Genomic DNA, 16525 nt, shown 5'->3' on the forward strand with positions numbered 1-16525 from the left:
GTGAGGCGGGCCCTGAATTCAGATTCAGGGACGTGTGTGTGTGTGTGTGTGTGTGTGTGTGTGTGTGTGTGTGTGCGTGTGTGTGCACGCACATGTGTGTACGCGTGCATGTATGTGAATAACCAAGGATCCACCTGAGGTGTCAACCCTCAAGCCACTGTTCCCACCACCACCCTCTTTTTAACACAGTGCCTCATGTTTCCTGTGTTGTCCTTGGACCCCTAATGCCCCTGCCTCTACCTTCCAAGTATAGAGTTGAGATGTGAGCCACATCCATGGTTTATGTAGCCCTTCATGTAGGTGCTTTAGCATCCAAGCCACATTCCCAACCCTTACCTTGATTTGAGACTCTAACTTTTACCTAGAATTTTTCAATCTGTGTGTAGGCTGGCTGGCCGGCAGAGCCTCAGGGATCTGTCCGTTTTTGCCTTCCTAGCACCCAGATTACAAACAAGCACACAACATAATACCTAGACTATTTTCTTTTAAAGCGTGGCTTCTGGGTATTAAACTTAGGTTCTCATGGTTGTGCAGTAAACACTTAGCCATTTGAGCCACAACCCCAGTCCAAGGACTGGCATTATTACAAGGTGGCCCTTCAGGGACACAGAGAGACAGACACACAAGTGAGTAAGAGTGGGTGCTGAAGGAAGCGTCTGCCAGCTTGGGGTGCAGGAAGGAGCCTCCCTGAAGCCTCCAGGACCAGGGGAGATCCCCTCCTACTGCCTTAAGCCTCATGGATTATGGATGTTCACTCTGGCAACCATAGAGACCATTGCAGTCCTGGATGGTTGCACACACTGTCCTTGTTCATTTCTCAGGACTAGTGGGACAACTTGGTTTGACTCCTTGTACCACAAGTCATGTCTGTATGCCAGGCAGATGATGGAGGTCTAAGTGAAACCTTTCCCGTCAGAAATGTCCTTCTGCCCTGAGAGTGCACTCCCTATGGTCAGGTGTGTAGGATCTAATCCCACAATGCCGCCTGAGCTGGAAGGTCACGGGATCTCAGTTCTTCTCCCTCAGAGGCTGGGGGGGTGGGGAGGTTGATGAAACAATTCTAATGGGCCTTTATGTGACAAGATCATTTGAGTTCTTGGACCAAGTCCGCAAATACATCACAGACAAAGAAAAGTTGGTAAAATAGTGGCTTACAGAGGCTTCTCTGCCTTTAAAAAACAGGCCTGGGGCCAGTGAGATGGCTCAGTAGGTAAAGGTGTTTGCCACCAGCTTTGACCACCTGAACTACACGGTAGTAGGAGAGAACCCACTCTGGCAAGGTGTTCTCTAACCTCTGTGAGGTGCGCACACACACTAAATAAATGGTTTTGTTGTTTTGTTTTTATTTTGAGACAGAGAGTCTTCTTGTAGCCCCAACTGTCCTAGAACTCTCAAAGTAGACCAGGGTGGCCTCTAACTCAGCGATCCACCTGTCTCTGTCTCCTGAGTGCTAGGATTAAAGGTGTGTGCCACCTAGCCAGGCATTTGCGTGTTTTGTTTTGTTTGTCTGAGACAGGGACTCCCTATATAGCCCTATGTGGTCTCAAACTCATAAAGAGCTGCCTGCTTCAGCCTCTTAAGCTCAGGATTAAAAGTGTATAAAGTGTATGCCACTTCTTGGCTTAAGATAAGGCTCGATTGTGTAGCTAATGCTGGTCTTGAAGTCTGAATCATCTTGCTTCTTCTGCCAAGTGTTGGACATATATGTATTATTAAACTGGGGTGGCAATTCTCCTTAGTAACTGACCACCACAAAAAATCCAGGAGTTACAGGTCATCAATCAACAGTCCTCACAGTAAGAACAGGAAACAACTTTGACTATCCATGGCTCTTTCCTAAAATCATATCATTGTTTGGAGACAAGGTCTCCAAAGCTTAGGCTGGCTCAAACTCCTTATATACGTCAAGGATGACCTTGAACTTCTGATGGTCCCATCTCTACCTCCTAAAGTGCTCGGACTAAAACTCTGTTCTTCTGAGCCCAGTGTATGCAGGGGCTTCCTGCATGCTAAACAAGCACTCTACCCTTAGAGCCCAGGGGCCCAGCCCTTTTACCTATGTATTTCCTATGTAATTACACTCACATTGCCTGTATACATTTAGCTTGCTTTTTTGATTACAACATCTTGAATGTGTGTATGAGTATTTGAATACCATGTGTGTGCGTGTGTGCATAGGTGTGCAGGTCAATGGACAACCTCAGGGATTGGTCCTCACCTTCCTTGTTTGAGGCAGTGTCTGGTTTTCGGCCGCATCCTCAAGGCTATTTGCCTGTGAGTTTCTGGGACTTTTCCTATCTTAGTCTCTCATCTCATCCTAGGAACATTAGGATTGCAAATGTGTGCTGTGTGTCCAACTTTTATGTAGCTTCTGGGCATTCAAATTCTAGTTCTCAGACTTGCAGGGTGAGTGCTTTACATTGAGCCATCTCTCCAGTCTTTGAACATTTCCTAGTGTCACTGACAATTCTGTGACCATCACTTCTAACTGGAACCTTCTACCCCACAAGGAGAACACTTATTCCAGAGTCCATAGCTTAGGAGCATCTTGGTTTGCTTGTTTCTCTTTCCAGCCAGGGCAGGGACCAGTTATCCTCCCGGTCCTACTGTTTTGCATCACCAAGCACAGTAGCCTCAGGAGCACTTGGCCAGTTTTGTTTCACCCTTTCAATCGTTTCAATCACTTCTGGGTGCCATTGGGATGCAGAGGATGCTCATACCCCCCACCCCTGTAAGGTGCATGTTGCCAACACAGGTTCCTGTTTCTCCTGTGCTCTATACTTGTTATCTACCCTCCATCTCTTTGGCTCCTTGCTGCCTGGGGATGGTGTTCTTTTTCTTAGCACTGTCTCTGAATCTGGTAGCTCTTTAACTTCCAGCTGACTCTGACAGTCTCACCAGCTCTGTGGAGCTTTTCCAATCACTCAAGCTCATGTTGCTATCTCTCCCCGGGGAACCATCTGCTCCTTCCCTTTAGTACTTTCTGCCCAGAAATCTTGTCTTATTCTTTCATCTCATTTACTCTGGGTTATAAGTGCCTGCAGAGCAGAAATGCATGTTATGATTCCTTTCCATTCCTTTAGGGCTAAGCCACAAAGATGTCATCCAATAAATTCTCGCTGAATGGACAAAAGCTGAATTATCAACTGACCGAGAGGCTAACATGAGACTTTTTTTCCCCTTTGAATAACAAAACATTTAGCATCTATCCATTAGCATAACAACGAATACAAATGATTTCAATTTCTTGTCATCTGAATTAGATGAAGCAGGTGAAAAAAAAAATGTACTTACTCAGAATCCGTGCGAATCCAAAGTCACAAATCTTGATCATTCCTTGCTTGGTTATTAGGATGTTTTCAGGTTTTACATCCCGATGAATACACTGTAAGACAATAAAGACAATACTTGCTTAATTAACTGAGCCATCAAAGTGACAAAGAATCAGCAGTACTTATTAGTTTAAATGATGGATAGTTTACAATTGCTTACAGAGCTTACAAAAGCTTCATAGCTTACAATGAAAAACAGAGATCTCCTTCATTTTCTTAGAAAATTTTAAGTTGTCCATTTTCATGTATGAATCTTGTCAAGTAAAAGAAAAATTTTACCTAAATGTCAGGCTAGTATCAAAGATATTAAAACTATAATTGTTACACATGGGAACTGTGTCTGTCTGGATCTTTTGAAGAAAGAAACACACATAATAGAGTGAGTTCATTCACTTTCTACTGCTCCTATTTGAACTGTAATAGAAGATGGAGAAATGTAAACAATAGGAGACTCCAAGTGCTTTTAACAAGAATCCCTGCTATTTATGGCCCACAATTCAAGTTGGATAATGCAGATTTAACAGGTTGGGACAAAACCAACAACCCAACAACATTAAGATGCTAATAGAGGACCATGAGAAAGTGAGCATATTTGAATGAGATTTTCATTTTGGGGGAGTTAAATTTGTCTAGAAATTACTACCCCTTCCTGACACAGAGAATATGCAGCAAGCCTGGCAAGCTAAGTTTGATCCTGGGGACCCAGGTGAAGGGGGAGGGGATTAATCAGCTTCACACTGTTCACTGGCCTCCACATGCCCACTGGGGCACGAATCACCCCCATCATGAACATATCTGCAACAATGATCATACTCAGAAATTATCTCTTTTCTTTTTTTTTTTCAGTAATGGCTAAGGATTGTTAATGAGAAGTCTGCAGCATTTTAAAGCTCAGGGTATAGGATATGTTCTTCCACCTGGAAACGTGATGTCAATTGTATTAAGCTACAATAATTGCTTGGTTACACTCAGGAAAGAAGGCTATTTGACTGAACATCCACCCATTTACCTGGTTATTCAACAGATATAGAGCATCTTTTATATAAGAGGTCCATGTTATGGTGTCATCAGGGCCAGGCTGTCTCCGATGGCCATGTCTGGGTCCATGGCCCTATAGCAGCCAGTTCCCTGGCTCTTTCTTTCTATCGGCAGAGTTAATATTACGTAGAACTTCCTAGTATCTGAAGGTGCTACTTACATTATGTTTGTGGCAGAAGTTAAGGGCTTGAAGGGTTTGCCACAACACACTTTTGATGACTCCACCAGGAACACTGGAGGAAAGAACAAAAGTAGAAATGAAAACTCCTGGGATGGGGTCCCAGAGGCAAGTGCTGGGAGCAAGGGGCAGATGGGCTCAACACAGTCAGAGAACACAACACACTGGGAAGAAGGGGCAGAATTGCTTTAAAAATGATCTGCATTGTTCTTCCTGCTTGTGGGTTTGTGCACCACATGCATGCCTGGTACCCTTGGAGGCCAGAAGAGGGTGCGAGACTCCCTGGAACTGATATTACAGATGGTTATGTGAGGCCCTGTGGATGCTGCCGATGAAGCCCAGGTCCTCTGGAAGAGCAGCCTGTGCTCGTAACCACTGAACCATCCCTCCATCCATGCCCTTTAGAAAGTTTTCCTGTATATATAAAAATTATATGTTTGTTTACGTTCACATGTATGAGAGTGGACATGTGCCATAGTGCACATGTAGAGGTCAAAGCGATGGCCGTCACCTTCTCCTTTGAGACAGGGTCTGTTCTTTGTCATTGCATACTCTCAGCTCGCTGGCCCTGGAGCTTCCAAAGTCTCTTGTCTCTGCCTCTCATTTTGCCTTGTGAGCCCTGGGGTTACAGGTGCACACTACCAGGTCTTGTTTTATGTGGGTCCTGAGAACTCCAGTCCTCACACTTGTGTAGCAAGTGCTTTACCCATGGGGCCATTTCCCCAGCCTGCTCCCCCATTAAAAGCAAACAAACATGTTTAAAAGCCTGTTCTCATGGCACAACCCTTTAACTCCAGCACTCAAGAGGCATAGGCAAGAGAAGCACTAGTTTGAAGCCAGCTTGGGCTACATAAAAAAAACAAACAAACAAAAAGCTAGGTATGGCAGCCCACAGTGGTAATCTCAGCACTCAGGAAGCTGAGGCTGGAGGATCACCACAAGTTCAAGGCCAGCCTGGACTGCAGAATAAGACTCTGTCTGAAAAAGAAAAAAAAAATAAAATAAAACCACACACAGAAAAAAACTTTTTTGTTTTTAAATCCATTTTTAAGGTTTGGCATGGTGGCGCACGCCTTTACTCCCAGCAGTAGGGAGGCAGAGGCAGGCGGATCTTTATGAGTTGAAGGACTGTCTGATCTACATAATGAGTCCCAGGACATAATAGAGAAACCCTGTCTCAAGACAGAACAAAACCTTTTTATGACAGGCATATAATTTTATAGCTTGAAATATCTACAAAACTATGTATATATGAAAAATTAACTGTAATGTTCCAACCTCAAAATAATTGCTTTATTTTAGAATGGCTGCACATTCAGGCACCTCTTGGTTCTCTGTTTGTGACCCTGTCTCTCTTTCTCTATCTCTCCATTTACCTTTTGACTCTTAGTTTGAATAAACGTATTCTCATCTTTCAAATTTTAAAAGACGTAAGAAGATGTCATCTCTCCAACACCCAGTGGGCCACCCATCAATTATTCCCATTCCACCCTTGCCTCTTTCAGGGACATTTTATGTGCAGAGGTATCAACGCCAACACGTACACATGTGTTTCAGTAGCTGTGATGGAGCTCATCTGAGTAATTACACTTGACATCCACTAATGACAGTTGAGCCAACTGTTCTTTCTAGAAACACTCCCAGGAAGATTCTCAACTCTCTATGTGATGACAAGCAAACAACTGCCTGCTTGTTATCTTGCTTGCTCCTTATTTATTTCTATTTATTTACTTGTTGAGACAGACTCTTACTTCATGGCCTTGACTGATTTGGAACTTGCTCTATAGACCAGGCTGGCCTCAAAGTTATACGGATTGGCCTGCCTCTGCCTCTCAAGTGCTAGGATTAAAGGTATTTATGTCACCAGTTGTGGCTGGCCCTAATGACAAGGTACTGCCATGTGAGGCTGGTCTATTCAGAAAAATGAACACAGGGAGTGATTTTTCTCAGAGCAGTTCCTTATTTTAGGTCATGATCATAGTAATATGCCCTTACAGTCAGGTATCTGATGGCAACTTTTGACCCTAGTCCTAATAATTAATATTATGAGACCTTATTCTTAGTAAAACTCCTTCCCCATATAAAGTATCTATTTCTGTTTCCTGCACTGAGTTTTATTATAATTTTACCCTTGTCCACTTTTCCCTAGCCAAAGCTGAGATAACAGCATTTCTTTTTCTTTCTTTCTTTTTTTTTTTTTTATGAAGTGCAAAGGCAATAGCCTACTTCCTACTTTTTATAAAAGTTATAACCTTAGAGAGCTCTGGAAGCTTCTGTTTTGCCTACGTGAAAATAGAATAACACCCTTAAATTCACCGAGAAAGTTACAACCAAAACGCGCAGGTTTAACATCCCACTTGTGTTCAGGAGATGAAAGTCTGAGGCCAGATGAAGCCAGTAGACATGACTCTGACCCTGACATGGAGATCAGAGGTCCCAAAAGTAGCTGTTCTGGGGAGAGAAAGGACCAGGAGTATGGAGGAATATAAGGTTGAAGCAAGAAGCTGTAGAGTCCCATGGAACCTTCTGGAATGTGGACTTTGTTCCAAATCCAAAGCCATCAAAAGGAATCAAGCAAGGAGTGATACAGTGCAGAGTGGCTTTGGGAAGAGTAAAGTGAACATAGGGAAATGAATTAGAAAGCTGATCTAGCAGCCCAGGCAAAAAAGGGTGAAAGTGCTGGAGGGAGGGACAGCCACAGGCACAGACACAGGACACTGGGCAGGCACCCAGAGACTCAGGAGATGGGGACTGGGAAGCAAGCCGGCTGCAAGGGTTTAGAAATGGCCAGAAACCTGACTGCTAACCTTGTTAATGAGAAACCAAGCAGAGCTAATTCGATGGGGGCATCGGTTGTCAAAGAGGATATTCAAAAACTTCTTACTGGAATGCCATGCCTCTGTCCAGTTAGCTCAGCTTCTAAGAAGGCAGAGTCCACTGCTGGCAGAGTCAGCATCTACTAGGGATGAGTGACATTGACCTTAGAGAGGAGACGGGACTGCAGATGGACGGTTGGACAGTGCTAGGGAGAGCATACCTAAGCCGTTCTGACACAAGCAGCAGTTTTCAAAGCATTGCAGAGTGAAATAAAACGCTCAGTAGAAATCAACCCATACTTTGATCTAGTGTAAACACAAATACCAAAAGCAATACTGAAAAGCTTAAAGCAAAGATCAGTTAGCTCAGTTCACGCCTGAATGGGCATCATCATGTCTAAGCGACTTGAGCTACCCAGCTCAGAAACTGCAGCCTTGCCCATCTGAAGATGATGCTGACTTCACAGTTCGCTTGTGTGTGAGTGTGGGATACACTCTCACTCATATGTCTGGGCATATGCATACATATGTGTACATATCGTGCATATGTTGGAGGCCAGAGGTTTGTTTCCTAGGATCTTCCTCTGTCCACCTAATACCTATTATTTTGTTTTTTAAAGATTTAGCTGGGCAGTGGTGGCACATGCCTTTAATCCCAGCACTCAGGAGGCAGACACAGTCAGATCTCTGTGAGTTTAAGGCCAGCCTGATCTACATAGTGAGTTCTAGGACAGGCTACAGAGAAACCCTGTCTTGAAAGACCAAAAAAAAAAAAAAAAACAAAGATTTATTTTATTTTCAATTTTTTATATTTAAACTTACACTTAAATTTTAATAAAATATCTAGTGCTGGAGTTTTCTTTGTCCCACCAGGTCCTGCTGCCCTTCTCAGCCCCAAAGAAGCTGGTGGCTGGTGGCTAGGGCCTCTTATTGGCTAGCTCTGTCTTAATTATTAACCCATTTCTATAAATCCATGTATTTTTACATGGTCTTGGCTTACTAAAGAATGTCTGGACCTGTTACTCCTTTGGCAACTATATGACATCTCTTTGTGGCACCTCTCTGCCTACCTTTCCCAGAATTCTCCTTGTCTCCTAGTCCTGCCTATCTTCCTGTCTCTATTGCCCAAACAGTGTTTTATTCATCAACCAATAAGAGAAAAATATATTAAGAAGAACATCACCCATCAAATATCTCTTTTTTTTTCCTTCAAGACAGGATTGTTCTATGTAACAGCCCTGGCTGTCCTGGAACTCACTTTGTAGTTCAGGCTGGCCTCAAACTCAGAGATCTGCCTGCCTGTGCCTCCCTAGTACTGGGATTAAAGGAATATGCCACCACTGCCAGCTTTTTATTCAATTTTTATGTGCTGAATAAACCCTTTCCTCCTCAAATTGCTTTTTTACAGCAATAGAAACCCTAACAAAGACAGTGTCCGTGTGTGTGTGTATGCACTCACTTGTGGATGCCCATGGAGACTAGAGTTGTCAGACGCCCTGGATCTGGAGTTACAGTCGGTTATGAGCCACCTGACTTGTCTGCTGGAAGAGCTGTACATGTTCTTACTGGCTGAGTCATCTCTCGGCCTGTTATTTCTCCAGACCTATTATTATTATCGGGACAGTGTCTCTCACAGAACCTGGAGCTCACTGATTTGGCTACAGTGGCTGGCCAGTTCCAGGGATCTTCCTGTCTCAACTTTCCCAGCACCAAGATACAGGTGTATGCGTCCACTCCTAACCTTCTACATGGGATAAGGGAAAGAGGAGAGAAACATATCCAAGTGTAGGTATGGACTTCTCAGGGGAGATTCATGTCTTGACTCACAAGTTCTTTACTACTGGAAGATTAGGTCAGCCCCAGTTCCAGTTCTGCATAATGATGTTTGAATATCTGTATGTGTATTTTTGTACTTATCTGAACATTTCCCTGATCCATATTTCTGGAAGTGGAATTCTGTGGTCAAAATATGAAAACAGCTTTTAAGGTACTCATACGCATTGGCAAATGATCCACCTAGTTGCGTCCTCTCTAGCTGGAGGAGGTCTGCATACCTGTTTTGTTTGGGGGTGGGCTCTAACTTGAACCCCTGTACCTTGCACATGACAGACAAGCTCTGTCCCACTGTGCTATATCCCCAACCTGTCTTCAAACATTTGAGACAGGGGCTTGATGGGAGTTGCTCAGGTTCACCTTGAATTTGTAATCCTCCTGTCTCAGCCTCTCTACTATACCATAGCACCCGACTTACTCAGATTGAAAATTATTAATTGTGGTAATATTTTATGGAAATTATTTTTTCTTTATTTATGGAACTTTTATTTTTTTATAACTTTGTTCTAACTTTTGAGTTTAAAAAATATCCTATTGGCACAGTCTGATTAGAATTTTGTGCTATGAAAAAAAAAATGATGAGGGGCTGGGCACACCTTTAATCCCAGCACTTGGGAGGCAGAGGCAGGTGGATCTCTATGAGTTCAAAGCCAGCCTGGTCTACAGAGCGAGTTCTAGGACAGCCAGGACTACAGAATGACACAGTGACACAGTGAAACTCCGCCTCTAGGGAAAAAAAAAAAAGATGAAGCAATATGTCTATACATTTATAGTATTCACATCTAAAAACACATGCTCATTTCAATAAAATTCTTTAACCATTATAGTCAGATTTGTAGTTGTCTTTTTGCCTTTTTTGAAAGATTATTTTTTTAAAAATTTATTTTATGCATGTGTGTGTTTACCTACATGTATGTGTATGCAACATGTGAGGGGAGGTCAAAAAGGGGCATCAGGTCCCATGGAACTGGAGTGACGTTTCTGAGCCACTATGCGGGTGCTGAGAGCCAAACCTGGGTCCTCTGCCAGTGCTCTTAACTGCTGAGCCCATCTCTCCAGCCCCAATAGGTGCCTTTATACTTTAACTTACTGGTGAGTTAGATGATTAGATTTCCACATGCTAAATTGTGGTCCTTCCTTTTTGAGGGCAGGTGATCTGGTGATCTGGTCTATGCTTTCCCCTGAAGCTACACTGGGATTTAGACTCATTGCCTATTTGTTCTCCTGGTTACACTTTATCTCGGTTAGTAGTCATTTCCCTTTGGGCACATTCTACCTGAAGCTGGAGCATGGTAGCCAGATGCATCAGGATAGATGGGGGTGGAGAGTGGGTGGGGAGGTAAGGCAGGATGGGATAGGATGGGACCAGGTAAGAAGGGAAGGGAAACCGGGGCTGGAGTTTGAAATTTGCCATAGTCGCCTGCACACAGAACGGAAGGCAACTGGCCACAGAACTCTAGTTTCTCCATCACTTACCCGTTCGGGTTTCTCTCCAGCTCATTTAACAGCGTGTGATCACAGTACTGGAAAACTAAATGCATCTTTCTCTTTCTTCTGAATACCTCGATGAGGTTCACAAGGTTTGGGTGTTTCAACTGCTGCAAAAGATTGGAAGTGCATAGTTGAGTGAGTGTGTTCCCACTTACAGCTGCTCTCCAGGCCTGCTGTGGCACTGGGGAAGGGGTTCCCTTTCATCATTCTGTCTCTGGGCACAAGTTTCTTGGTGGGGGCGCAAGTGTGTGTGTGTGTGTGTGTGTGTGTGTGTGTGTGTGTGTGTGTGTTTAAAACCCTCTGGTGACAGCAAAGGGCAAATAACGCACAACTGTGAAACCACCACATAGCATATGGAAACTAGGAACACACGAGTCATAATATAAGTGGAGAGTAGAAGAAAAAGAGTTATGCAAAAGACTATAAAATAATCAGTGCCTACATACCTTACACATTATCATGAGCTAAAAATAGTTTTATTTTCTTTTTAATTTTTTTTTTTTTTGTGTGTGTGTATGCACATGAGCACAGGTGCCCGAAGAGTCCAAAAGAAGGCAGCAGATCCCCTGGAGCTGGAGTTACAGGCAGTTGTGAGCCACCTGATGTGGGTGCTGGGAATTGAACTTGGATCATCTGCAAGAGTAGTGTGTATTCTTAGTCTGGGCCCATCTCTCCAGTCCCCCTTTACTATGGACTTAATGCAAATGCTGGCTGGATTTAAATGCAGTCTGATCCCCAGTGTTGGCTCTCTGCAATACTGGATCCTTGTTCTTAAATTTTTGTTACACTTCTTATTGCAGGCATCCCTCCAAGTTAATGCATTTAGCTATTCTTTTCATTACATTCTGTTCTGCTGGTTGATTCTGCTGGCTGCTCTGAAGTACAAATGTTATAAGAATTCTATTGCCACATGGAAATAATTCAGAAAGTAGTCTTTGATATTTTATTTCTTTCTTTTTTGTTTTTCTATGCAATATAACATTATATATATGTGTTTTTAAAAAAGTGTTTTATGTGTATGAGTGTTTTGCCTGTGTGTACCAATGTGTACTACTTGTATGCCTGGTATCTAAAGAGGCCAGAAGGCATCAGATCACCTGGAACTATAGTTACAGATGGCTGTGGAACTAAACTCATGTCCTCTGCAAGGTTAGTAAGTGCTCTTACCTTTGAGCCATCACTCCAGCCCTTTGTCCAATATTTTAAGCCAAAATTAAAATGCTGATGAAGTCAGATAATCCACCCCAAGAGTGAATGTAACAATCATATATAGAAATACATTTAAGAGGTAGATACAGAACAATTGTAGGTAAATTAGTGTACATGGCTACTCTGCCTATGCTGAAAGGGCCCACATACTTAAGCATACATACAAGGACACTCCAGAGAGTGGTGGGAATCTGGGGCAAAAACTACAAGCCAGGATGTCCCTGGGCAAAAAAGGACATATGACCTCACTTATTTGCAACTCCTTTTCCTTGTTGTATATCTACTAGACAAATCAATTTTCTAACACACTCACACAGTGTTTTGTATATTGTAGCAGTTTAATAAGTATTTTGCAGGCTCAGTACCCAGTACAAAATTTTGGCACATTCAGAACTTTGCATTGCATGTCTGTAGATGACTATCTGCAAGTATGGCTCCATTTACAAAAAAAAAAAAAAAAAAAAAAAAAAAAAAAAAAAATCTGGGCTGGAAAGATGGCTCAAAGGTTAAGAGTGCTTCCTGCTCTTACAGTCAATGTGTGCTTAGTTTGAAGCGCCCATATTTATTGCTCACAACCACTTGTAACTCAGGCTTCAGGGGATGCCATACCCTCTTCCGGCCTCACTAAGCACCTGTTGGGGAAACTACACAGATGAGAAATGTGTCCAGAACTCCAAATCAATTTGCATTTAGTTTACTCCACTGGTGGAAAGAGTCTAAGGTCAAAGGGTGTCAGGTGTCAGGAATGGTTTCACAACCGACAGGCTGCTTTGTGCGTTAGCAAAAACACAGTTTGGAAGCAGGACAATTTTCCTGCCAGGTGGACCAGGGATTCACAGACCCTGTAGCTCCACGCCGCTGTGCCCAAACGCCGCCGCTGTGCCCAAGTTTAACCAGTGTAAACTGTCTGTGGGCAGGCCTGTGATCCACAGCTACTTGGCTAGCAACATTGCCTTAGCCCGTTCTGTGGCTGCCTAAAGTGAAACAGGTAGTGTGAGAAGAGTGAGGAAAATTAAAAAGGATGCATTCAAGGCTAGCAATGGAGCAACAGCAAAATGCAGGAAAGCAGTTCTGAGCTATCATCAGACACCTCAAAGAGGGAACGACGCATGGCTATTTGCACGTTAAAGCTCATCTTCTGATCAGGGCAGTTTTAACTCAACAGTTAAGTAAGCAAAAGCCTATTATCGCCAGAGTAGCCTGGTTCACTAGCGCCCTCTGCTGGCCAAAGGTAAGAGAATCATAATCCTATTTTAAATTCCATTTTAAGTGAAACATTGCAATACAGGGAAAACTGCTCATGATATTTGAAAAGAAGAAATAATGTAATTATTCTTCACTTTTACAAGCTGAAATTTCACTGAAGATAACAGAAGACACTTAGAAAATGAAGGTTGGCTGCGTGCTCTTCAAATGTGTGTTCCTGTTCTAGTGGCTTCTCTACCTCTGGGAGCCTGTTAGAAATGAGACTCTTCAAGAGCCACCCCAAATCTCCCACCTCCAAACTCCGCATTTCAGTGAGACCCCCAGGGGTTCCCAAGGGCGTTCATGTTGGAGAAGCTCATCCTAGGTCTTATAGCTCTAAAAATGAGAGAATTTTAAGCTAGGAAAGCATTTCCATTGAGAACATATGAACCTTCTACATTCAGTTCCATCTGAGTGAAAGCAATGGCAACAAAAGAAAAAAACTGTAAGATACTGTGTACATGTCTGGGTGATACTCAGCAGAGGCAGATACATGTTGACATCTACAGGGACACTGGGGGGTAGGGAGCTTAGGCTGGGATGCATGCATGTAGTTTTGGTGGCCAGGTGGAGGGCAGTTGGTAAGTAGTAGGGCCAGGACACTTAGGACAGCAAGTGTTTCCCACTCAGGGAGAGGTGTATGGAATGCCGAGTACTTCCATGTTTTAACCACCTATTGCTGTGCATATAAAAATCAAAGAAGTTGGAGTCCAACCCTATTTACCAAAGTTGCTGATCCCCAGGAATTTAAGTCCAGTGGAAAAGAAATCCGACTCTAAAATTTTTGGTCTTAGCCAGGTGGTAGTGGTGCCTGCCTTTAATCCCAGCACTCAGGAGGCAGAGGCAGGCCGATCTCTGTGAGTTCAAGGCTAGCCTTGTCTAATGAGTTCCAGGACAGGCTCTAAAGCTACAGAGAAACCCTGTGTTGAAAAAAAAAATTTTTTTTCAGTCACTTCACTGTACCCAGTTCAATCAATGCCTTGTGGGCGCAGAGTGCGTGACCTACCTTCAGCATACGTATTTCTCTCAACGCTATTTTCTTAACAACTGGATCATCTTCGGATTCCACAAATTTTTTTATTGCTACCACTTGTCCAGATGACTTGTTTCTGCACTTGAATACAACCCCATAAGACCCTTCCCCAATTTTAGCCAGTTTTTCATACTTTTCCATTTTAGTTAAAGCTACTTAAGTTGGCGTAGTGATTGACTTGAAGTACAGCGATGCACCTAGAAAATAAGAACAGCTCTTATCAATCAAACTATATGGGACACTGTTCTCATAGTTTGTATATGGACAGTTTGCATGGGTTGCCAACGATTTATGTTCACTCTCTAATTTTTGCTTTCTATGTATAGCAGGAGTGCTCGGGGGGTGTTTGCTAGTGCAGATCCCTATTCTTCCAGCTATTGCATCACCTGCAGGGTCATTTCTGATGAGGGCTCTGTGCTGACCACAGTTCAACAACAACAACAACAAAACCAAAAAACCTTTACCCAATCTATTGTTTTTATTGTCCTGGTGGAAGTTATTAAAATGCATGGCTTTAAAGTGCAGTAAAAGGGGATGGGCTTTTATACTCTTGAATATGGAATTTGCCTTCCTAACTAACCCACCAGAAACCCACAGTGAAGGAGAAGAATTTTGCAAAAGGACAGAGTATGAAACTCTATACCTCCACCTGGTGGACAAAAGTAAGTAAATCGTGGTTGCTGAACAATGCAGCTTTTCTTAGGACCCCATGCCCTTAAAATGTTTGGGTTACACTTTATTATCATTAGGATATGGATGGGAGATATGTATGTATGTGATATGAATATGAGATGTGGATGTGTGTGCTATGGATGTGAGGTGTGTGGTGTGTGTGTGTGTGTGTGTGTGTGTGAGAGAGAGAGAGAGAGAGAGAGAGAGAGAGAGAGAGAGAGAAAGAGAGAGGAGAGAGAATCTCATTACTGCTTTCTTCTCTAAAGGGCACAGAATAAAATTCAAACTCTAGCATGATCCCTTACAATCCTTTCTACCCTGCCCTGATTTATTTTTCCTATTCTATTTGATCTCTCAGGTTCCTCTCAAACTACTTCAGCCTCCTCTGCTTATTTCTCGGTCTGGAATGTCTGACCCTTCAGGATCATATTTCAGTCCTCTTCATTTTTCACAGTTCAACTCAAATGTCTCAGTCCCCAAAGTCAGGCTCTTTTCAGAACACACACGATGCTACCAATGCACACCCTACCCCACCCTATTTCACCCCACCCCACCCCACCCCACCCCAGTTTCACATTACTTATCACCCTGGACTTCCATACATACCCCATGCTCTGGCATGCAGTAGGCTTTTAAGTCTTATTATAGTTTCATTGTCTAATCTGTTTCTTCCTTCCTTCCTTTCTTTTTAAAGCAAAACCCACACTATTTGGGACAAGATTAAATGGATGTAGTTATTGGTTGAAAATGTTTTCCATAGTTATCAGTTCTCACTTTCAGCTTGAAATGGTATACCTTTCATGCCAACTTCAGAATTTATAAAGCAACTATTGAGTTAATGGAGTCTGTCTACAAATACAATAATAGGCTGGGGGCCACCAGCGATTGCAAAAGGCCACACCTAGACAGACAGGTAGACGGGTGATGACTGAATTTTTAAACCTTAGAAAGTTTCTATGGAATTTCCTTATTGTAAGGATTTACAGAATAAAGTATGTAGGAGAAAAGAACACTTGGAGGTTCCTTTTTCACGACTAAGTCCCGGGGGATCGAGGAAGCACAAGGAATACACAGGCAAAGTTAGGACAGGGAGAAGTGGTGAGCAGGAAAAAAAAGAGTGGAAAAATGACTCTCCTAATCTACGATGTAACAGAAAACTATTAAAAATAAACCAATCAACCAACTAATGCCTGGCTTTAGGAATATTGAAGGGAAAGGACAGTTTCAATGCTAGGGAAGATCACTTGGGGATGCCACCTGCCCATCGCTTACTGTCACTTGTTTCCAATGAAACCAAACATGCATTTATGTTTAATAAACTTGATGGGGGAAACGGATTCCACAAACTGAGCATTCCGAACTGCCTTACTGAGTTACTGCAATTTAAACGCACACACCTGCGTATAAAGGTGTTCCTGTCAACACAGTTCGTCTTGTTATAACTCCCTGAAACTAGATCACCATGTCATTTACACAATCTGCACCACGCTTCAGGTGTGCACACAAAAGACCTGGGAGTTTGGCAAAAACACTTCAGTTCCAAGCCTCTGAGCCTTCACTTACTGACTTTTCCCTTCGTCCAGGCCACTCGTGGTCTCTAGATGCACTGGTGCATCCGTGCTCTTGGCCATCCCCAGGGCTGGCTCCCCGCCCCCCCCCCCCCCGGGGTGCGCCCACT

At 43.1% G+C, this 16525-nt stretch overlaps 1 protein-coding gene across 2 annotated transcripts in view; it reads right to left on the reverse strand.

Annotated features, from left to right (window-relative positions):
* Positions 1–16484, reverse strand: part of Cdkl4 (cyclin dependent kinase like 4) — a 31305-nt gene extending 14821 nt beyond the window's left edge. Inside the window, exons 1-5 of one of the 2 annotated variants that reach the window (XM_051175146.1) lie at positions 16411–16484; positions 14149–14372; positions 10674–10792; positions 4531–4603; positions 3295–3385 (exon numbers count right to left, since the gene is read on the reverse strand). In XM_051175146.1, coding sequence (XP_051031103.1) covers positions 3295–3385; positions 4531–4603; positions 10674–10792; positions 14149–14316 — 451 coding nt within the window. In that variant the 5' untranslated portion in view covers positions 14317–14372; positions 16411–16484. Of the gene's footprint in view, positions 1–3294; positions 3386–4530; positions 4604–10673; positions 10796–14148; positions 14373–16410 lie in introns of both variants that reach the window. The other variant, XM_051175145.1, reaches the window with a different exon arrangement.
* Between the last annotated feature and the right edge of the window lie 41 nt (positions 16485–16525).

The sequence above is a fragment of the Phodopus roborovskii genome, unplaced genomic scaffold (assembly GCF_943737965.1).
Source record: "Phodopus roborovskii unplaced genomic scaffold, PHOROB, whole genome shotgun sequence".
In the NCBI taxonomy this organism is placed as follows: domain Eukaryota; kingdom Metazoa; phylum Chordata; class Mammalia; order Rodentia; family Cricetidae; genus Phodopus; species Phodopus roborovskii.